Source organism: Nerophis ophidion, linkage group LG24, assembly GCF_033978795.1.
Source record: "Nerophis ophidion isolate RoL-2023_Sa linkage group LG24, RoL_Noph_v1.0, whole genome shotgun sequence".
NCBI lineage: Eukaryota > Metazoa > Chordata > Actinopteri > Syngnathiformes > Syngnathidae > Nerophis > Nerophis ophidion.
In genome coordinates this window covers 591,690-616,981 of record NC_084634.1, presented here as the reverse complement: position 1 = coordinate 616,981, position 25,292 = coordinate 591,690, and the positions used below count along the sequence as shown (strand labels likewise).

Genomic DNA, 25,292 nt, shown 5'->3' with positions numbered 1-25,292 from the left:
TCACCACCCAGTCCACCTTCTTAGTGTGCAGTCCTTCACCAACCAGTCCACCTTCTCAGTGTGCAGTCCTTCACCACCCAGTCCACCTTCTCAGTGTGGAGTCCTTCACCACCCAGTCCACCTTCTCAGTGTGCAGTCCTTCACCAACCAGTCCACCTTCTCAGTGTGCAGTCCTTCACCACCCAGTCCACCTTCTCAGTGTGGAGTCCTTCACCATCAGTCCAAACTTCTCAGTGTGCAGTCCTTCACCAACCAGTCCACCTTCTCAGTGTGCAGTCCTTCACCACGCAGTCCTTCACCACCCAGTCCACCTTACCACCCAGTCCACCTTACCACCCAGTCCACCTTTTCAGTGTGCAGTCCTTCACCAACCAGTCCACCTTCTCAGTATGCAGTCCTTCACCACCCAGTCCACCTTACCACCCAGTCCACCTTCCCGGTGTGCAGTCCTTCACCAACCACAAATGGCATGTTGGCCAAAACATTTCTTCCACATCATGACTTTGGACAGCTTTGTATGTCTTTGATGAAAGTGTGACATCACACCTGCTCATCGCTCAACAAACTGCAAAAAAGGCGCTGCCACCTTTCTACAGAGAACAACGTGCAACGAAAAAAAAATGAGGTGGACTTTTATCCCAAAGTAAATAATGAAACATTTCAGAAGATGAACAAGGCTTGCTGTATTATCCATCCTTCCATCCATCCATCTTCTTCCGTTTATCTGAAGTTGGGTCCCAGGGGCAACAGCCTACACAGAGAAGCCCAGACTCCCCTCTCCCCAGCCACTTGGTCCAGCTCCTGCCAGGGCGTTCCCAGGCCAGCCGGGAGACATAGTCTTCCCACCGTGTCCTGGGTCTTCCCCGTGGCCTCCTACCGGTTGGACGTGACTTAATTACCTCCCTAGGGAGGCGTTCGGGTGGCATCCTGACCAGATGCCCGAACCACCTCATCTGGCTCCTCTCCATGTGGAGGAGCAGCGGCTTTACTTTGAGTTCCTCCCGGATGGCAGAGCTTCTCACCCTATCTCTAAGGGAGAGCCCTTTTGGGCCGCTTGTACCCGTGATCTTGTCCTTTCGGTCATAACCCAAAGCTCATGACCATAGGTGAGGATGGGAATGTAGATGGACCGGTAATTTCAACACAACGGATCGATAGAGGGTCCACATTACTGAAGACGCCGCACCGATCCGCCTGTCCATCTCACCATCCACTCTTCCCTCACTCGTGAACAAGACTCCCGAGGTACTTGAACTCCTCCACTTGGGGCAGGGTCTCCTCCCTAACCCGGAGATGGCATTCCACCCTTTACTGGGCGGGAACCATGGACTCGGACTTGGAGGTGCTGATTCCGATCCCAGTCGCTTCACGCTCGGCTGCGAACCGATCCAGTGAGAGTGGAAGCCGATGGCCAGATGAAGCCATCGGGACCACATCATCTGCAAAAAGCAGAGACCTAATCCTGCAGACACCAAACCGGAACCCCTCAACGCCTTGACTGCGCCTAGAAAGTCTGTCCATAAAAGTTATGAACAGTATTAATTAGCTTTGATTTCATCTTTGTTTTCATTCATCATTTTATCTGACCAGGTAAACACGAAGACAGTCCCAGTTTGAAGTATCGCTATTTTCAGTTTTGATTGTCTCTTCACTATTTATCATGTCCTTCTTATCTGGTCCTGCATGATGAGAAGTTGTAGTTTACTTACGCCATAACTATAAACTCCGCGTTCTGAATCTTCTTTGATCCCTACAGTTCTACAGGGTCTGTATCTCTGCAATGCTAAGACCTGGACACAGCCTTGTGTATCTCTGCAATGCTAAGACCTGGACACATCCTTGTGTATCTCTGCAATGCTAAGACCTGGACACAGCCTTGTGTATCTCTGCAATGCTAAGACCTGGACACATCCTTGTGTATCTCTGCAATGCTAAGACCTGGACACATCCTTGTGTATCTCTGCAATGCTAAGACCTGGACACATCCTTGTGTATCTCTGCAATGCTAAGACCTGGACACAGCCTTGTGTATCTCTGCAATGCTAAGACCTGGACACATCCTTGTGTACATTGGCAGTAAATCACTGCTGCTGCTTTGAACTCTTGTAGACAACCGAGGCTCAGCCGGCCACAGGACACACCCATCCAGTTAAAAGTAGTTCTTCGGAAAAATCCTTCTTTACAGTGAGACTATTGTCGACCATCGGGGCGGCATGGTGTGGTGGGTAGAGCGGCCGTGCCAAAACCTGAGGGTTGCAGGTTCGCACCCCGCTTCTTGACATCCACATCTGCCCTTGGGCAGGACTCTTGCCCCTAGTGCCGCTCACACTGGTGAATGAATGATGAATGATAGGTAGTGGTCGGAGGCGCAAACTGGCAGCCTCGCTTCCGTCAGTCTAGCCCAGGGCAGCTGTGGCTATGAAAGTAGCTTACCACCAGCAGGTGTGAAAGAATGATGACTTCTCACTTCTCTGTGAAGTGATTTGAGTGACTAGAAAAGCGCTATATATAAATCTAATCCATTATTATTATTATATTAGAAGGCAAAGCTAGCTACACAACAACTCAAGCTAACATTGCTAAAGTATCCTTCACACATTTCCCTACTACTGTTATTACTTACCATGTTCTTGTGTCTGTGGCAATAAAAAGTAGTCACCGACTGCGCCATAGGGAGTAGATTTTCCAAAAATCCACCTTTTTGTGAAAATGTGTGGGAAGCAGGACTCTTCCCGGCACACTCGGAGTGACTTCCAGGTTGAAGGTGCGTTGCCAAGAACCACAAGAGTTAAAAGTAAGGCACTTTTGACTTCAGATGAGGCTAAAAGTTTGTGTAGACTTGTGCTGGTTGTAACTACAACAGAGCATTCTCGCTCTTGCTGTCGTACCTTTTTTGGACTACAAGGATAAATAAAATGGCAGATACACTTAGGTTGTCCAAAAATATATTAAGAGCTTTCAACTTCAATCCTGCTTGCAATTTAAAGCGTAACAAAGAGCCGAGAGACACCTCGTATCTCAAAATACTCAAGTCAAGGTCAATGAAGGTACTCGTACGTTGAGGTACCACTGGACTCTGAAGATCTGATTTATTTTGTTTATGTGTTGTACTTCCTGTCCTGCTTATTCCCGTGTGTTTAGTTTGGGACTACTGAAATCCGTCCCTTATTGGGGGGGTTATGATCTGTTGCACCAGATTATATTCTTTGTTTTCATTCTAATATTCCCTTGTGTTTGCGACTGTTGTGTTGTGTTGTGCATGAGCGTTTGCTAGCTTTGTGCGTAGATTGGTGAGTGGGCTAGCCTTCACGGGCGCAAGTAAGCAAAGTATGTCTTGTTGCAGTCATCTCACCTGCTGTCCTCCGCATCTTTGGAGTGGCAGACGCCACAACATGCTGCCTTGCATATTAAGACCTATCAGTCATATTAAGCCCCAGCAATCCTATTAAGACCTATCGATCGTATTAAGACCTATCGATCGTATTAACAACTATCAATCGTATTAAGACCTGTCCATCATATGAAGACCTGTCGACCGTATTGAGACCTATCGATTGTATTCAAACCTATTGATCATATTAGCACCTATTGACCATATTAAGACCTATAAATCTTATTAAGACCTATCGACCGTATTGAGACCTTTCAATCGTATTAAGACCTATCGACCGTATTAAGACCTAGGGATTGTATTAAGATCTATCATCCTGTTAAGACCTATCATCATATTAATACCTATTGTTGTATTAATACCTATAGATCGTATTAACAACTAACAATCGTATTAAGACATGTCCATCATATTAAGACCTATCGTCGTATTAAGACCTATCGATCGTATTAACTATCAATCGTATTAAGACATGTCCATCATATTAAGACCTATCGTCGTATTAAGACCTATCGATCGTATTAACTATCAATCGTATTAAGACCTGTCCACCATATTAAGACCTATTGTCGTATTTAGACCTATCGACGGTATTGACAACTATCAATCGTATTAAGACCTGTCCATCATATTAAGACCTATCGGTCGTATTGGACCTATCGACCTTATTAAGACCTATCAATCGTATTAAGACCTATGGATCGTATTAAGACCTATCGATCGTATTAACAACTATCAATCGTATTAAGACCTGTCCATCATATCAGGACCTATTGTCGTATTGAGACCTATCGATTGTATTCAAACCTATTGATCATATTAGCACCTATTGACCATATTAAGACCTATAAATCTTATTAAGACCTATCGACCGTATTGAGACCTTTCAATCGTATTAAGACCTATCGACCGTATTAAGACCTAGGGATCGTATTAAGATCTATCGTCCTGTTAAGACCTATCATCATATTAATACCTATTGTTGTATTAATACCTATCGATTGTATTAACAACTAACAATCGTATTAAGACATGTCCATCATATTAAGACCTATCGCCGTATTAAGACCTATCGATCATATTAACAACTATCAATCGTATTAAGACCTGTCCACCATATTAAGACCTATTGTCGTATTTAGACCTATCGACGGTATTGACAACTATCAATCGTATTAAGACCTGTCCACCATATTAAGACCTATTGTCGTATTAAGACCTATCGATCGTATTAACAACTATCAATCGTATTAAGACCTGTCCACCATATTAAGACCTATTGTCGTATTTAGACCTATCGACGGTATTGACAACTATCAATCGTATTAAGACCTGTCCACCATATTAAGACCTATTGTCGTATTAAGACCTATCGATCGTATTAACAACTATCAATCGTATTAAGACCTGTCCATCATATTAAGACCTATCGGTCGTATTGGATCTATCGACCTTATTAAGACCTATCAATCGTATTAAGACCTATGGATCGTATTAAGACCTATCGATCGTATTAACAACTATCAATCGTATTAAGACCTGTCCATCATATCAGGACCTATTGTCGTATTGAGACCTATCGATTGTATTCAAACCTATTGATCATATTAGCACCTATTGACCATATTAAGACCTATAAATCTTATTAAGACCTATCGACCGTATTGAGACCTTTCAATCGTATTAAGACCTATCGACCGTATTAAGACCTAGGGATCGTATTAAGATCTATCGTCCTGTTAAGACCTATCATCATATTAATACCTATTGTTGTATTAATACCTATCGATTGTATTAACAACTAACAATCGTATTAAGACATGTCCATCATATTAAGACCTATCGCCGTATTAAGACCTATCGATCGTATTAACAACTATCAATCGTATTAAGACCTGTCCACCATATTAAGACCTATTGTCGTATTTAGACCTATCGACGGTATTGACAACTATCAATCGTATTAAGACCTGTCCACCATATTAAGACCTATTGTCGTATTAAGACCTATCGATCGTATTAACAACTATCAATCGTATTAAGACCTGTCCACCATATTAAGACCTATTGTCGTATTTAGACCTATCGACGGTATTGACAACTATCAATCGTATTAAGACCTGTCCACCATATTAAGACCTATTGTCGTATTAAGACCTATCGATCGTATTAACAACTATCAATCGTATTAAGACCTGTCCATCATATTAAGACCTATCGGTCGTATTGGATCTATCGACCTTATTAAGACCTATCAATCGTATTAAGACCTATGGATCGTATTAAGACCTATCGATCGTATTAACAACTATCAATCGTATTAAGACCTGTCCATCATATCAGGACCTATTGTCGTATTGAGACCTATCGATTGTATTCAAACCTATTGATCATATTAGCACCTATTGACCATATTAAGACCTATAAATCTTATTAAGACCTATCGACCGTATTGAGACCTTTCAATCGTATTAAGACCTATCGACCGTATTAAGACCTAGGGATCGTATTAAGATCTATCGTCCTGTTAAGACCTATCATCATATTAATACCTATTGTTGTATTAATACCTATCGATTGTATTAACAACTAACAATCGTATTAAGACATGTCCATCATATTAAGACCTATCGCCGTATTAAGACCTATCGATCGTATTAACAACTATCAATCGTATTAAGACCTGTCCACCATATTAAGACCTATTGTCGTATTTAGACCTATCGACGGTATTGACAACTATCAATCGTATTAAGACCTGTCCACCATATTAAGACCTATTGTCGTATTAAGACCTATCGATCGTATTAACAACTATCAATCGTATTAAGACCTGTCCACCATATTAAGACCTATTGTCGTATTTAGACCTATCGACGGTATTGACAACTATCAATCGTATTAAGACCTGTCCACCATATTAAGACCTATTGTCGTATTAAGACCTATCGATCGTATTAACAACTATCAATCGTATTAAGACCTGTCCATCATATTAAGACCTATCGGTCGTATTGGACCTATCGACCTTATTAAGACCTATCAATCGTATTAAGACCTATGGATCGTATTAAGACCTATCAATCCTTTTTAAACCTATCGACCATATTAAGACCTATCAATCGTATTAACACCTATCGATCGTATTAACAACTATCAATCGTATTAAGACCTGTCCATCATATCAGGACCTATTGTCGTATTAAGACCTATCGATTGTATTAACAACTATCAATCGTTTTAAAACTTGTCCATCATATTAAGACCTATCAGTCGTATTAAGACCTACTGACCGTATTAAGACCTATCAATCCTATTTAAACCTATCGACCGTATTAAGACCTATCAATCCTATTAAGACATGGATCGTATTAAGACCTATGGATCTTATTAAGACCTTTTGACCGTATTAAGACCTATCAATCCTATTTAAACCTATCGACCGTATTAAGACCATCAATCGTATTAAGACCTATCGATCATATTAAGACTTATCGATCATATTAGGACCTATCGATCGTATTAAGACCTATCAATCGTATTAAGACCTATCGATCATATTAAGACTTATCAATGATATTAGGACCTATCGACCATATTAAGACCTATTAATCCTATTAAGACCTATCAAACGTATTAAGACCTATCCACCATATTAACACCTATTAAGACCTATCTACCATATTAAGACCTATTAATCCTATTAAGACCTATCGACCGAATTAAAACCTATGGATTGTATTAAGACCTATTGACCGTATTAAGACCTATGGATCATATTAAGACCTAGCCATCGTACTAAGACCTATGGATCACATTAAGACCTATGGATCATGTTGAGTACTACAAGCAGTGTAGACCATGTTTAAGTAGACAAGAAGGACTGTAACAAACAAGTAGAAGAGTTTTAGTAGGAACAACATCAGAAGATCATTATTGAAGTGGTGAGAGGGTGAGGTCCAGCCACGTACACCTGGTGCAAGGTGGCAAACAGCATTAATCAGCAATATTCGTCCAGAACCTTCACCGTGAAGCCAGAACATGTCAGGAGTTCTTCATCAAATATTCAGCCTGCAATGAGAGCCAACATGAAGTCAATCAAGGGGAGGTGTCTTCATTTCAAGTCAATCAAGGGGAGGTGTCTTCATTTCAAGTCAATCAAGGGGAGGTGTCTTCATTTCAAGTCAATCAAGGGGAGGTGTCTTCATTTCAAGTCAATCAAGGGGAGGTGTCTTCATTTCAAGTCAATCAAGGGGAGGTGTCTTCATTTCAAGTCAATCAAGGGGAGGTGTCTTCATTTCAAGTCAATCAAGGGGAGGTGTCTTCATTTCAAGTCAATTAAGGGGAGGTGTCTTCATTTCAAGTCAATTAAGGGGAGGTGTCTTCATTTCAAGTCAATCAAGGGGAGGTGTCTTCATTTCAAGTCAATCAAGGGGAGGTGTCTTCATTTCAAGTCAATCAAGGGGAGGTGTCTTCATTTCAAGTCATCAAGGGGAGGTGTCTTCATTTCAAGTCAATCAAGGGGAGGTGTCTTCATTTCAAGTCAATCAAGGGGAGGTGTCTTCATTTCAAGTCAATCAAGGGGAGGTGTCTTCATTTCAAGTCAATCAAGGGGAGGTGTCTTCATTTCAAGTCAATTAAGGGGAGGTGTCTTCATTTCAAGTCAATCAAGGGGAGGTGTCTTCATTTCAAGTCAATCAAGGGGAGGTGTCTTCATTTCAAGTCAATCAAGGGGAGGTGTCTTCATTTCAAGTCAATCAAGGGGAGGTGTCTTCATTTCAAGTCAATCAAGGGGAGGTGTCTTCATTTCAAGTCAATCAAGGGGAGGTGTCTTCATTTCAAGTCATCAAGGTCTTACCAGGAAGTCCAGCGGGTCGTCCGGCCACGCTGCACCACAGGCTATCAAGCCCTGAGAGATGGTGGCCATGATGTTGGTGTCCATCAAGTACTTCTTCATCGGGACGCTCAGGACTTCCAACTGCTGCACTTCCCACTGTCTCTTCTCCTCAAAGCTCTTGGACTGCCACAAACACACACCATCACTAAAACACACACCATCACTAAAACACACACCAGCACTAAAACACACACCATCACTAAAACACACACCATCACTAAAACACACACCACCACTAAAACACACACCATCACTAAAACACACACCACCACTAAAACACACACCACCACTAAAACACACACCATCACTAAAACACACACCACCACTAAAACACACACCATCACTAAAACACACACCAGCACTAAAACACACACCAGCACTAAAACACACACCACCACTAAAACACACACCATCACTAAAACACACACCATCACTAAAACACACACCACCACTAAAACACACACCATCACTAAAACACACACCATCACTAAAACACACACCACCACTAAAACACACACCATCACTAAAACACACACCACCACTAAAACACACACCATCACTAAAACACACACCATCACTAAAACACACACCATCACTAAAACACACACCACCACTAAAACACACACCATCACTAAAACACACACCAGCATTAAAACACACACCAGCACTAAAACACACACCATCACTAAAACACACACCATCACTAAAACACACACCACCACTAAAACACACACCATCACTAAAACACACACCACCACTAAAACACACACCACCACTAAAACACACACCATCACTAAAACACACACCACCACTAAAACACACACCATCACTAAAACACACACCAGCACTAAAACACACACCAGCACTAAAACACACACCACCACTAAAACACACACCATCACTAAAACACACACCATCACTAAAACACACACCACCACTAAAACACACACCATCACTAAAACACACACCATCACTAAAACACACACCACCACTAAAACACACACCATCACTAAAACACACACCACCACTAAAACACACACCATCACTAAAACACACACCAGCATTAAAACACACACCAGCACTAAAATACACACCACCACTAAAATACACACCACCACTAAAACACACACCACCACTAAAATACATACATACACACACTTCATTCCTTTACCACTTTTCCACCCAAGACCCAACCTCCCCTCTGATGGTTTTAGCTTGTCCTGAACAATTTGGAGCTAATCCTCCTTTTTCATTGTCCCATTTAAAGCAGCAGTTCCATTGGCAGCAAAACAGGCCCAGAGCATAATACTACCACCACCATGCTTGGTGGTAGGCATGGTGTTCCTGGGATTAAAAGCCTCGCCTATTCTCCTCCAATCATAAAGCTGAGTATTGTGGCCAAACAGATACATTTTTGTTTCATCTCACCACAGAACTTTATTCCAGAAGGTCTTATCTTTGTCTATATATATATATATATATATATATATATACATATTAAAGATGCACGGATAGGCCAATATATCATCCGTAACTGCATCACCAAAGTCGTCATCCACCCGCCGTCCACCCGAACCAACATTTTATCAGAACCGCAAGCACCTGCTGAAATAGATCAGAGGTCGACCACCTTTACCACTCACAGAACTATTTAAACCTGTTTCACAGAGTAAAGAAGACAATGGAAGCCGCCAACGTTCTCGCGAGTATCCAATGGTGTTCATCCTGATGACAAGAATGTGGGCGTGCTGTGAAGACATTGCCTTAGACACCTTCAACAACATGTACACACCGATTGTTAGTCCGGCAACATGTTGTGTGCAGCTTCCACAATCACACGTACAAGATTGAAAGGCATACTGGGTGACACAGAGTACACTAATGGTTGTGATAGAAACCATTTTAACACTCTTAGTAATATGCGCCAGGCTGTGAAGCCACACCAAACAAGAATGACAAACACATTTCGGGAGAACATCCTCACAGTAACACAACATAAACGCAACACAACAAATACCCAGAATACTTTGTATCTGTGACAATTCCTTAACATATTTTACAACCCCGCCCCCCCAAACCCGCCCACCTTACCGACGCACAGGTAAGGGGGGTGGGGGGGGGGGTTGTTGCTAGCGAGGTGTATAAAATAGTCAGGAATTATCATGGATACAAAGGATTCTGGGTATTTGTTGTGTTGGGTTTATGTTGTGTTAATGTGAGGATGTTCTCCTGAAAAGTGTTTGTCATTCTTGTTTGGTGTGGCTTCACAGCGTGGCGCATATTACTAAGAGTGTTAAAGTTGTTTATATCACAAGCATTAGTGTACTCTGTGTCACCCAGCATGCCTTGCAGTCGTGTGTGTGTTGCCGTGGAAACCACACACAACATGATGCTGGACTAACAAGCAGATAGTACATGTTGTAGAAGGTGACAAAGTCAATGTCTTCATAGCACGCCCTAATACTTATTATCTGGGTGACTGCCGGCAGTCATTCTAGAGAATATTAGCGCCTCCTATTGTCTTCTTCGCTTTGTGACACGGGTCTTAAATGGCTCTTTGAATGGCACAGGATACTGATCCCAGAACCATGTATAGCAAATATTTCCAGATGGTTCAACCGCCACCCGCCCGAATCTAATTAAAATCTATATTTTCATCGTCACCCGGCCGACCCGCTGTTTATCCGTGGACTCCGCAGATGAAACCGCAAACCGCGCATCTCTATTATATATATATATATATGTATATATATATATATATATATATATATATATATATATATATATATATATATATATATATATATATATCAATCCTGACGATTGAGGGAACCCCTCATGAAACAGTTCTGTAGAGATGAAGTAGTCTTGTGATTTTTCCCCACACATACATACATACATACATACATACATACATATATATATATATATATATATATATATATACATACAGAGTGATTTAAAGATTTTCCAAATAAAGCCTCTTACCCACTTCTCCCAACGTTCAGACCTCTTCCTTGCATCCTCCGCCTCCTTCCTCCCCAGTTCTTCTTCATCTTCTTCTTCTTCGTCGTCTTCGTCTTCTTCTTCTTCATCTTGGCTGTCCGCCTGCACGCCGCCCTCCTCCTGCACCTCCATGCTGTCATAGTTCCTGGGCCGGCCCACTCTGTCACGGATCTGATCCATGGGTGTTTCCCCACTGCTCACATCTGTGGACATCAACATCTGGATCCACTGCACAAGTACTGTTCTATAAGGACATCAACATCTGGATCCACTGCACAAGTACTGTCCTATAAGGACATCAACATCTGGATCCACTGCACAAGTACTGTCCTATAAGGACATCAACATCTGGATCCACTGCACAAGTACTGTCCTATAAGGACATCAACATCTGGATCCACTGCACAAGTACTGTCCTATAAGGACATCAACATCTGGATCCACTGCACAAGTACTGTCCTATAAGGACATCAACATCTGGAACCACGGCACAAGTACTGTCCTATAAGGACATCAACATCTGGATCCACTGCACAAGTACTGTCCTATAAGGACATCAACATCTGGATCCACTGCACAAGTACTGTCCTATAAGGACATCAACATCTGGATCCACTGCACAAGTACTGTCCTATAAGGACATCAACATCTGGATCCACTGCACAAGTACTGTCCTATAAGGACATCAACATCTGGATCCACTGCACAAGTACTGTCCTATAAGGACATCAACATCTGGATCCACTGCACAAGTACTGTCCTATAAGGACATCAACATCTGGATCCACTGCACAAGTACTGTCCTATAAGGACATCAACATCTGGATCCACTGCACAAGTACTGTCCTATAAGGACATCAACATCTGGATCCACTGCACAAGTACTGTCCTATAAGGACATCAACATCTGGAACCACGGCACAAGTACTGTCCTATAAGGACATCAACATCTGGATCCACTGCACAAGTACTGTCCTATAAGGACATCAACATCTGGATCCACTGCACAAGTACTGTCCTATAAGGACATCAACATCTGGATCCACTGCACAAGTACTGTCCTATAAGGACATCAACATCTGGATCCACTGCACAAGTACTGTCCTATAAGGACATCAACATCTGGATCCACTGCACAAGTACTGTCCTATAAGGACATCAACATCTGGATCCACTGCACAAGTACTGTCCTATAAGGACATCAACATCTGGATCCACTGCACAAGTACTGTCCTATAAGGACATCAACATCTGGATCCACTGCACAAGTACTGTCCTATAAGGACATCAACATCTGGATCCACTGCACAAGTACTGTCCTATAAGGACATCAACATCTGGATCCACTGCACAAGTACTGTCCTATAAGGACATCAACATCTGGATCCACTGCACAAGTACTGTCCTATAAGGACATCAACATCTGGATCCACGGTACAAGTACTGTCCTATAAGGACATCAACATCTGGATCCACTGCACAAGTACTGTCCTATAAGGACATCAACATCTGGATCCACTGCACAAGTACTGGCCTATAAGGACATCAACATCTGGATCCACGGCACAAGTACTGTCCTATATGGACATCAACATCTGGATCCACGGCACAAGTACTGTCCTATAAGGACATCAACATCTGGATCCACGGTACAAGTACTGTCCTATAAGGACATCAACATCTGGATCCACTGCACAAGTACTGTCCTATAAGGACATCAACATCTGGATCCACTGCACAAGTACTGTCCTATAAGGACATCAACATCTGGATCCACTGCACAAGTACTGGCCTATAAGGACATCAACATCTGGATCCACTGCACAAGTACTGTCCTATATGGACATCAACATCTGGATCCACGGCACAAGTACTGTCCTATAAGGACATCAACATCTGGATCCACTGCACAAGTACTGTCCTATAAGGACATCAACATCTGGATCCACTGCACAAGTACTGGCCTATAAGGACATCAACATCTGGATCCACTGCACAAGTACTGTCCTATATGGACATCAACATCTGGATCCACGGCACAAGTACTGTCCTATAAGGACATCAACATCTGGATCCACGGTACAAGTACTGTCCTATAAGGACATCAACATCTGGATCCACTGCACAAGTACTGTCCTATAAGGACATCAACATCTGGAACCACTGCACAAGTACTGTCCTATAAGGACATCAACATCTGGATCCACTGCACAAGTACTGTCCTATAAGGACATCAACATCTGGATCCACTGCACAAGTACTGTCCTATAAGGACATCAACATCTGGATCCACTGCACAAGTACTGTCCTATAAGGACATCAACATCTGGATCCACTGCACAAGTACTGTCCTATAAGGACATCAACATCTGGATCCACGGTACAAGTACTGTCCTATAATACTGTCCTATAAGGACATCAACATCTGGATCCACTGCACAAGTACTGTCCTATAAGGACAACAACATCTGGATCCACTGCACAAGTACTGTCCTATAAGGACAACAACATCTGGATCCAGTACTGTCCTATAAGGACAACAACATCTGGATCCACTGCAGATGTCCTACACCCTTCAGCGAGAAGGACTGGAAGCCGATACTTTCTTCCTACACTTTGAACCCTGCGGCTGATAAGACGGTGCGGCTAATTTATGGATTTTTATTTGCCGAGGGCCATAACGAAAATGGTTGAAAGGAAAGAAACAAATACACTGAATGTGTTTTCTTGTTTGTCCTTCCATTTAGTGAAGGTGTTTTCTTGTTTGTCCTTCCATTTAGTGAAGGTGTTTTCTTGTTTGTCCTTCCATTTAGTGAAGGTGTTTTCTTGTTTGTCCTTCCATTTAGTGAAGGTGTTTTCTTGTTTGTCCTTCCATTTAGTGAAGGTGTTTTCTTGTTTGTCCTTCCATTTAGTGAAGGTGTTTTCTTGTTTGTCCTTCCATTTAGTGAAGGTGTTTTCTTGTTTGTCCTTCCATTTAGTGAAGGTGTTTTCTTGTTTGTCCTTCCATTTAGTGAAGGTGTTTTCTTGTTTGTCCTTCCATTTAGTGCGTCCAGTGCCGCCCCTTCTTCTAGCCGTCCATAGCGTTTTTACTCGCACGGATTATTCCTAACTTCAAGCAAGGTTTGTTAGTTTTACAACAGAACTTCAACTGTTTAGTTGGAATCTTTGAGCACCACACCATTCCATTTGATTCTTGGTGGTAACGATTCCATTGAGAAGGGAATACTTTTTCAAATAAAATAGGGTGTCAGTTCTATGTTTTACTACATTCCTCCATAAAATAGGAAAGATTAAAATGTTTTTTAATTTATTTGATTTATTTTGTATTTTTTTAAATCGATTAAGAATCGTTACAAGTGAGACCACGACTTCTGTTTTGTATGATCAGCCGTTTTACTGCCCTGTTAGACACACTGTTTAGAAACAATTACAATACATAAACCTTTACATAATATTTGTGTGTAGATAAGTCATTTGACAAGGTATATATCTGCCACTTATAGTCTGGTGTAGTTAATATATGGATTTGTCTTCGTCGACGGACACGATGCAACGTGTTTTCTTGTAAAAGCAAGCAAAGACACTGAATATGTGTAGTTTTAATGTTATGGCGCCATCTTTTGGACAAGTTCTCTTTAGACTGAGCTTTCAAGCAGAAGTATAGTTTTCTAGCCGTCTGTAGCGTTTCTACTCATGTGCATTCTTCATTTATCACTCCAAGCGACATTTACAAGTTTTACAATAGAACTAAAACAGTTTAAACTTAGTAAACTTCCATGTGTGATGTTTGTAGGAGTGTTTTCATGTACATGCTGTGTAATCTAGCCAGCGTCCTTAGCATTAGCTAATGTGCTAACAAGTCTACAAGTGCTTGTGTTAGTATTATTAACCTACAATGGACTTATTTTTATATTGTTTCACTTTCACAAATTCCTCAGTAAATTCAGCAGGTCAGCGTGGAGTTATCGAGTGTTTAGCTAATGTCATGGAGCTAGTGGCTCCATGACCATGACTGACGTTTTGTTTGATCGGCCGTTTTACTGCCCTGTTAGAGACACTGTTTAGAAACAATTACAATACATAAACCTTTACAGAATAGTTGTGTGTAAATAAGTCACTTGACAAGGTATATATCTGCTGTGGCTAATATATGGATTTGTCTTCGCCGACGGACACGATGCAAAATGTTTTTTAGTCGTCTTTGTTAGTAAGAACATGTCTAAAATAACTTAAAAGTCGATGGAAAAATGAGAGCCATGAAATATGTGCTCGTGGTTGTCTGTGATTAATGGACTACTGGTTAAGATAACGGGTGACTATTAAATAATGGTTGGTTGCAAGATGAAAAGAAAGAAGAAAGGTGATGTTTTCCGGCAGTGAGAGGACTTACCAATGAGGAAGCAGGTGATGTCCAGCTCTTCTAAGTATTTCAGGAGAGTTTCTTCCTCCACGTTGCTCTCCCTGTACTTGCTCAAGTTCTTCAGGAAGTTGTCCTGCTCGTACTTATGCTCCTGCACCAACTTCTCAGGGAGGTTGATCACCAAGTCCCTCAGGAAGTCATCTGAGGCGTCCAGGCACACAACAAACTCTGCAAGCAAAGAGTCGGGCCACTAAAGTCCTTTTTGTACTTGACAGGACAACAAGAAGGAAGAAATTGTACTTTGACCTGAGGAGAACTTATAGGCTGGCAAAAAGGAATACAATCCAAACACTTCAAAGGACTACCAAGGCCACTCTTTTTTTTTATAGTCAAATATCAAACGTCAGTACCTGGTATTATCTTCTTGTTGTACAAGGAAACCACTGAAGGTTTGTCCTCGGACTCTGGTTCCTCAACTATGACAAAAAATACATACTTTACATGTAAATGTCTTATATTTTACATTTGGTTCCAACTGTGGACTTAAACCCGAGGGACGTACCAAACCAGGATCATTACAGTCCTAATATGACCCAGTCTGACAATGAAGTACTGTTGGTACCAAACCAGGATCATTACAGTCCTAATATGACACAGTCTGACAATGAAGTACTGTTGGTACCAAACCAGGATCATTACAGTCCTAATATGACACAGTCTGACAATGAAGTACTGTTGGTACCAAACCAGGATCATTACAGTCCTAACGTGACACAGTCTGACAATGAAGTACTGTTGGTACCAAACCAGGATCATTACAGTCCTAATATGACACAGTCTGACAATGAAGTACTGTTGGTACCAAACCAGGATCATTACAGTCCTAACGTGACACAGTCTGACAATGAAGTACTGTTGGTACCAAACCAGGATCATTACAGTCCTAATATGACACAGTCTGACAATGAAGTACTGTTGGTACCAAACCAGGATCATTACAGTCCTAACATGACACAGTCTGACAATGAAGTACTGTTGGTACCAAACCAGGATCATTACAGTCCTAACATGACACAGTCTGACAATGAAGTACTGTTGGTACCAAACCAGGATCATTACAGTCCTAATATGACACAGTCTGACAATGAAGTACTGTTGGTACCAAACCAGGATCATTACAGTCCTAATATGACACAGTCTGACAATGAAGTACTGTTGGTACCAAACCAGGATCATTACAGTCCTAATATGACACAGTCTGACAATGAAGTACTGTTGGTACCAAACCAGGATCATTACAGTCCTAATATGACACAGTCTGACAATGAAGTACTGTTGGTACCAAACCAGGATCATTACAGTCCTAACGTGACACAGTCTGACAATGAAGTACTGTTGGTACCAAACCAGGATCATTACAGTCCTAACATGACACAGTCTGACAATGAAGTACTGTTGGTACCAAACCAGGATCATTACAGTCCTAACATGACACAGTCTGACAATGAAGTACTGTTGGTACCAAACCAGGATCATTACAGTCCTAATATGACACAGTCTGACAATGAAGTACTGTTGGTACCAAACCAGGATCATTACAGTCCTAATATGACACAGTCTGACAATGAAGTACTGTTGGTACCAAACCAGGATCATTACAGTCCTAACATGACACAGTCTGACAATGAAGTACTGTTGGTACCAAACCAGGATCATTACAGTCCTAATATGACACAGTCTGACAATGAAGTACTGTTGGTACCAAACCAGGATCATTACAGTCCTAATATGACACAGTCTGACAATGAAGTACTGTTGGTACCAAACCAGGATCATTACAGTCCTAACATGACACAGTCTGACAATGAAGTACTGTTGGTACCAAACCAGGATCACTACAGTCCTAATATGACACAGTCTGACAATGAAGTACTGTTGGTACCAAACCAGGATCATTACAGTCCTAACATGACACAGTCTGACAATGAAGTACTGTTGGTACCAAACCAGGATCATTACAGTCCTAACATGACACAGTCTGACAATGAAGTACTGTTGGTACCAAACCAGGATCATTACAGTCCTAATATGACACAGTCTGACAATGAAGTACTGTTGGTACCAAACCAGGATCATTACAGTCCTAATATGACACAGTCTGACAATGAAGTACTGTTGGTACCAAACCAGGATCATTACAGTCCTAATATGACACAGTCTGACAATGAAGTACTGTTGGTACCAAACCAGGATCATTACAGTCCTAATATGACACAGTCTGACAATGAAGTACTGTTGGTACCAAACCAGGATCATTACAGTCCTAACGTGACACAGTCTGACAATGAAGTACTGTTGGTACCAAACCAGGATCATTACAGTCCTAACATGACACAGTCTGACAATGAAGTACTGTTGGTACCAAACCAGGATCATTACAGTCCTAATATGACACAGTCTGACAATGAAGTACTGTTGGTACCAAACCAGGATCATTACAGTCCTAATATGACACAGTCTGACAATGAAGTACTGTTGGTACCAAACCAGGATGATCATAATGTGTGTTAGTTACCATGGAGAAGCTCTTTAGCTTGTTCATATGTCTTTGGAAATCCATCCAGAACATATCCCTGGTTCTTGCAGGGGTTGGACATCAGCTTGTCTACCATCACCTTCACCAACAGGTGGTCATCCAACATACCTGATAGGCAGAAAAGGTGGTTTACCAACTGAAAGTCAAAACTTTTAGAGAAGGGTTCAACTGGAAGACGAAAACCAAGATGGCCGACTTCCCGTTGGTTTTCAGCTATGGGCTCCTGAGGCTTTTATGTGCGTCCTGTCTTGGACGTAGCCTACGGTGTTGGTGTCGACACCAGAAACTGGTTATACTATATATAATCAATAAAGTACTATCTATCCATCTATCTATCTATATATATATATATATCTATATATAGATATATATAGATATATATATATATATATAGATAGATAGATAGAAAGGTTGTTTGGACTGGGTTATACAAGTAAATGCTGTGATTGAAGTCCAGAAAGTACACATCATGGTCACTGACCTGACTTTCTTACTATCGTTGCTACTTGAACTTATAACTTTAACAGTCTGAAGTCAAGAAAAGTGTGAAAGTTGACCAACTGAATGAGGTGACCATCAGACTCTACCTCCATTCTGCTCCATATTGTCCTTCAAACTATTCAGGAGTTCCTGAGTCTCTGTGGCTGCTGTGGACTCCTCGTTCTCTGCTTCTGAATTCATGTTCCTCACCGTATGCTCCTGGAGACGGACACAGAATGTGAGGGACGAGCAGAAACAAACAGGAAGTCTACAAAATGAGAGGTTTTCAAGGGATTCAGTTTGGAGAAGAAAGTCTAACCAGGTGTGAGATGGTCTCTGCCACGGTCTTCCTCAGCCGGATGTGATGGAGCTTGTAGTGACCACAGATCTGTTGACACACAGTGCTCTTCCCCACTGCCGGAGGACCCAGAACGCAGATCCGAATGGGCTGCGAGGAGAACAGGATGGTTTAGGATCTGTTGCTCCTCGGACAGACCAAATGATTCTAAGTTCAAGTACATTGAAGTCTGTTTGCATACAAATGTCCAACCTTGGGCATTCATTGAGATATGACCCAAAATGTGGGTTGACTTGAAGGATCCATACGTGGAACAGTCATGGGTATAATCCATGACTTGAAGGATCCATAAATGGAACAGTCACTGGTATAATCCATGACTTGAAGGATCCATAAATGGAACAGTCACTGGTATACTCCATGACTTGAAGGATCCATACGTGGAACAGTCATGGGTATTATCCATGACTTGAAGGATCCATACGTGGAACAGTCATGGGTATTATCCATGACTTGAAGGATCCATACATGGAACAGTCACTGGTATAATCCATGACTTGAAGGATCCATACGTGGAACAGTCATGGGTATACTCCATGACTTGAAGGATCCATAAGTGGAACAGTCATGGGTATTATCCATGACTTGAAGGATCCATACATGGAACAGTCACTGGTATAATCCATGACTTGAAGGATCCATAAATGGAACAGTCACTGGTATACTCCATGACTTGAAGGATCCATACGTGGAACAGTCATGGGTATTATCCATGACTTGAAGGATCCATACGTGGAACAGTCATGGGTATTATCCATGACTTGAAGGATCCATACATGGAACAGTCACTGGTATAATCCATGACTTGAAGGATCCATACGTGGAACAGTCATGGGTATACTCCATGACTTGAAGGATCCATAAGTGGAACAGTCATGGGTATTATCCATGACTTGAAGGATCCATACATGGAACAGTCACTGGTATAATCCATGACTTGAAGGATCCATACATGGAACAGTCATGGGTATAATCCATGACTTGAAGGATCCATAAATGGAACAGTCACTGGTATAATCCATGACTTGAATGATCCATGACTTGAAGGATCCATACGTGGAACAGTCATGGGTATTATCCATGACTTGAAGGATCCATACGTGGAACAGTCATGGGTATTATCCATGACTTGAAGGATCCATACATGGAACAGTCACTGGTATAATCCATGACTTGAAGGATCCATACGTGGAACAGTCATGGGTATACTCCATGACTTGAAGGATCCATAAGTGGAACAGTCATGGGTATTATCCATGACTTGAAGGATCCATACATGGAACAGTCACTGGTATAATCCATGACTTGAAGGATCCATACATGGAACAGTCATGGGTATAATCCATGACTTGAAGGATCCATAAATGGAACAGTCACTGGTATAATCCATGACTTGAATGATCCATGACTTGAAGGATCCATACATGGAACAGTCATGGTATAATCCATGACTTGAAGGATCCATACGTGGAACAGTCACTGGTATAATCCATGACTTGAAGGATCCATACGTGGAACAGTCATGGGTATTATCCATGACTTGAAGGATCCATACATGGAACAGTCACTGGTATAATCCATGACTTGAAGGATCCATACGTGGAACAGTCATGAGTATTCTCTATGACTTGAAGGATCCATAAATGGAACAGTCATGGGTATACTCCATGACTTGAAGGATCCATACGTGGAACAGTTGGGTATACTCCATGACTTGAAGGATCCATACGTGGAACAGTCATGAGTATTCTCTATGACTTGAAGGATCCATAAATGGAACAGTCATGGGTATACTCCATGACTTGAAGGATCTATACGTGGAACAGTCATGAGTATTCTCTATGACTTGAAGGATCCATAGGTGGAACAGTTGGGTATACTCCATGACTTGAAGGATCCATACGTGGAACAGTCATGAGTATACTCCATGACTTGAAGGATCCATAGGTGGAACAGTTGAGTATACTCCATGACTTGAAGGATCCATACGTGGAACAGTCATGAGTATACTCCATGACTTGAAGGATCCATAGGTGGAACAGTTGAGTATACTCCATGACTTGAAGGATCCATACGTGGAACAGTCATGAGTATACTCCATGACTTGAAGGATCCATAGGTGGAACAGTTGAGTATACTCCATGACTTGAAGGATCCATACGTGGAACAGTTGGGTATACTCCATGACTTGAAGGATCCATAGGTGGAACAGTTGAGTATACTCCATGACTTGAAGGATCCATACGTGGAACAGTCATGAGTATACTCCATGACTTGAAGGATCCATAGGTGGAACAGTTGGGTATACTCCATGACTTGAAGGATCCATACGTGGAACAGTCATGAGTATTCTCTATGACTTGAAGGATCCATAGGTGGAACAGTTGGGTATACTCCATGACTTGAAGGATCCATAGGTGGAACAGTCATGAGTATACTCCATGACTTGAAGGATCCATACGTGGAACAGTTTATCGCAGGGATGAGCAAAGTGGGACCACATTTCCTTCTGGCCTCATTCAAGGCTGGATGCTAAGAAGATGGCAGCTTAGTTGTTGTCAACTCATCAGATTTACAGGAACTGTCAAAATGGAAGTTGATTGGACTGTGAAGTCAAGAGACTTTTAAGGTCAAAGAAGGCAGGGGGTTTCAATATTCACTCATTTGGTGTAAAAAACACCAAACATTTTAGGGTAAAATTCTAATGGCTGAGCTGCTTTTTTTTTTTTAACCTGTACATCAATAGATGTTTGTTTTTCTGGGCTAACTAGTTGCTTCTGAATTTGAGGCCTGTGCTCTGTGGTAAAGTCAGAACTTTTTGACGCTAAGGGTGAAGGATCCTCTTGCTCGCCTTGCTACTCCCACGTCTTACGAGGAAAACCTGAACGCTTCATAGTCTTGGTGGATCCAGTAAGTGCTGTTGAACACATCTTTGTGTTGACTGGCTGTGTTTTTAACCACCACTGTTCATGTACAGGAAGTTGCACAATCATTCCACACTGACAAAAACAAATGTTCTCAATCCTTAAAAACCCCAAAGGAGTATCATTTTCAGGATGAATGTACAACAAAGCAGGAGAGTATTTGTGTTTGATGTGTTCTGACCAGTACTTACCAGCAGTCCCCTGGTCTGTCGGTACTCTTCCACTACCAGCTCGATATTCTCCACCAGACCAGACTCACATAACCAGCGGATGGGGACCAGTTCTTTGAGATGTGCGGCCTCCATAAGAAGGTTGATGCGCATTAAATCGATTTCCATGAGCTGTTGAAAACAAGTGAGAAGCAACTTCACAAAACATCCTACTAGTCTACTCATACTGGAGGACCTCATCCTACTAGTCTACTCCTATTGGAGGACCTCATCCTACTAGTCTACTCATACTGGATGACCTCATCTTACTAGTCTACTCCTATTGGAGGACCTCATCCTACTAGTCTACTCATACTGGAGGACCTCATCCTACTAGTCTACTCATACTGGAGGACCTCATCCTACTAGTCTACTCATACTGGAGGACCTCATCCTACTAGTCTACTCATATTGGAGGACCTCATCCTACTAGTCTACTCATATTGGAGGACCTCATCCTACTAGTCTACTCATACTGGAGGACCTCATCCTACTAGTCTACTCATACTGGAGGACCTCATCCTACTAGTCTACTCATACTGGATGACCTCATCTTACTAGTCTACTCCTATTGGAGGACCTCATCCTACTAGTCTACTCATACTGGAGGACCTCATCCTACTAGTCTACTCATAGTGGAGGACCTCATCCTACTAGTCTACTCATATTGGAGGACCTCATCCTACTAGTCTACTCATAGTGGAGGACCTCATCCTACTAGTCTACTCATATTGGAGGACCTCATCCTACTAGTCTACTCATACTGGAGGACCTCATCCTACTAGTCTAGTCTTATTGGAGGACCTCATCCTACTAGTCTACTCATATTGGAGGCCAACATTTCGGGTCTTGTTGTTGGTTGTGACCTACACTCAAGTCCTGCTCCAGGAAGGCCTCTTCAAATGGCTTCTTCTGGATGGTCCCGGGTCCAAGTGCTACGGCAATGGCCTGATAAAACAACAACAATTCAATGGTGTCGTCTCACAAATGGTTCATGGCCACCCTGGATGTTGCAATCACATCTCAAGGTAACATTTTACTCAACAATGTGTGAAACAATTCATTCTCTGGTAAAGGACGTTAGCGAAAGAAAACTCAGGTCATGGACCGTGAGTAAGAGCATCATCCAAATGCCAGTCAATCCTGAGACATGGTCTGCCGAAGGGCCCTAACAATCCCTTTCATCCGTGGGTGCCCACTTGGTTGTGACCACTTGTCAGATAGCAAACACCTGCCAGTGGGATCATGCCACACAGCGGCACCTAAGGCCAAGGACATAGGCATGGCCTGGGTCTTATTCTTGCCGTTAAGCTCACTCTTCGGAATCTGCCTCATCCTCTGTCGGTATTTGACCGTGGCTGACCTCCAACCTGCCTCCTCGTGGTTGCCATAGGCCAGTGGAATCCCTAGCTGCATCTGTTGTTGCCCTCAGGTAGTTCAATTCCTTCAGTTGCTACCATCTTCCCTGTGATATCATTTGCCCACACTTTAGTCCAAATTATATCCAGATATCTGTGGTGTAAAATATTCTTGCCAGGCAAATCAGGAAGTCAATGCCATGCTCGTTCTTGGCACACAGCTTGATGTCATCCATGTAGAGGCGGTGGCTGATCGTTGTTCAACTTCAAAACTGATACCAGGTCCAGGCCAATGAAGGATAGCCGTGGAGAAGGAGAGCATCTCTTTGGAATAGGATTTTACGCTTGCCTGTGCAACTGTCTCTGAGTCGGCCCCAGAAGTGTCTGCCATGGCCTCATTGAGATATTGATGAAGATCCTCAGCATCCTGTTGTTGTTAAACAGTTCCAGGCACTCCAGTGTCAATGTGGTAATTCCTCAATCTATGCACCTCAAAGGTTGTTCCGGTCTTTCAGTCTTGAGCAATTGCCCTGTCAATGGCTAGATGGTATTTTGTTCATCTGGTATTATTGCCAATACCTTTCTGCGCTCTGCTCAAGTGTTCAGCCACAAATCTAGACCTTGTGGCTGCTATTATGCCTGGTAGGAGCTTCCATGTGGTTATATCGGCAGGTTAGGGGTTGCTAGCTTGATGGAAGTGTTCCCTTTCCTGATTAGGACTGTGCGACCCTGAGTTAGCCACTCTGCGTGTGTCCTCCATGTCAGAATCTGGTTGACTTGTGCTGCCAGGCGTTCATGAAGTGCAATTAGCTTCTAAAGCAAGTAGGCATGATGCTCGTTGGGCCGTGGTGCTGCCTAGTTCCTCATCTTAGAGACTCTTGCTTAGATAGCCGCAGTTGTTTCGACTATTGGGTCTTGTTTTGGGAGTTGCTGAGCTTTGCTTGCAAGTCTGCCAGCTAGCGTTGTATCCTTCTCCCAGAAACTCTTCCAGTATTTGTCAGTCTCAGCCTTGGGTGAGTTTATTTCCGTCTTTATACTTTGCCACTGAGAGTAGATCTCACCTGTGTTGTTAGAGAATATCATGCTTGATTTCATGGCTTTGACTTAGTTGTGTAGTTAGGGCTATAAGTCTTTACTCTCAGTGTCCACACCTTTGCTCAGCTCGGTTACGAGGCTAACTTCTCTCTGCTTTATTTTGTTTGCAGCCTTCTCTTCCATGGTAGAGGGCCTTGTTACTTCTGGCTCCTCACGCTGGTCATCATATAGCCAAGCATCTCTACCAGGACTTGCTACTTCTGGCTCCTCACGCTGGTCATCATGTAGCCAAGCATCTCTACCAGGACTTGCTACTTCTGGCTCCTCACGCTGGTCATCATGTAGCCAAGCATCTCTACCAGGACAGATGCCGCTGCATATATCCGCTAATTGGTCTGAGTGATGTTCTTTGTAAAATAGATAGCAATTGATGTGATCCAGTAGGGATGTTACTGAGGATTGTGATGGTGCCTTGCTAAACAGGAGGTCCATGAGTAACCCCAGGACTTTATTGTAGTCTATCTCATGTCCATTGCTTTTGTCTTTAGCCCTTCTGTTTCTGGAGCTCGGTACCAAATCTCCATGTTGAGGGTGATAAATAAACCTCATTTGTGACGATCATTTTTTGCCAGAGTGTCCTGGTTCCCAACGCCAGTGGATAGTCTATGCCAGCATGAA

The 25,292-nt window shown here is 42.3% G+C and overlaps 1 protein-coding gene across 3 annotated transcripts in view; it reads right to left on the bottom strand.

The window, feature by feature from the left end:
• Positions 1 to 7,290: 7,290 nt before the first annotated feature.
• The window catches only part of LOC133541936 (adenylate kinase 7-like), a 20,596-nt gene continuing 2,594 nt past the window's right edge, over positions 7,291 to 25,292 (bottom strand). Inside the window, exons 3-12 of one of the 3 annotated variants that reach the window (XM_061885664.1) lie at positions 23,092 to 23,169; positions 22,204 to 22,353; positions 19,050 to 19,178; positions 18,838 to 18,949; positions 18,230 to 18,358; positions 16,065 to 16,130; positions 15,685 to 15,882; positions 11,277 to 11,497; positions 8,250 to 8,411; positions 7,291 to 7,462 (exon numbers count right to left, since the gene is read on the bottom strand). In XM_061885664.1, the coding sequence (XP_061741648.1) occupies positions 7,436 to 7,462; positions 8,250 to 8,411; positions 11,277 to 11,497; positions 15,685 to 15,882; positions 16,065 to 16,130; positions 18,230 to 18,358; positions 18,838 to 18,949; positions 19,050 to 19,178; positions 22,204 to 22,353; positions 23,092 to 23,169 (1,272 nt within the window). In that variant the 3' untranslated portion in view covers positions 7,291 to 7,435. The remainder of the gene's footprint in view (positions 7,463 to 8,249; positions 8,412 to 11,276; positions 11,498 to 15,684; positions 15,883 to 16,064; positions 16,131 to 18,229; positions 18,359 to 18,837; positions 18,950 to 19,049; positions 19,179 to 22,203; positions 22,354 to 23,091; positions 23,170 to 25,292) is intronic. The other 2 variants (XM_061885665.1, XM_061885666.1) reach the window with 2 other exon arrangements.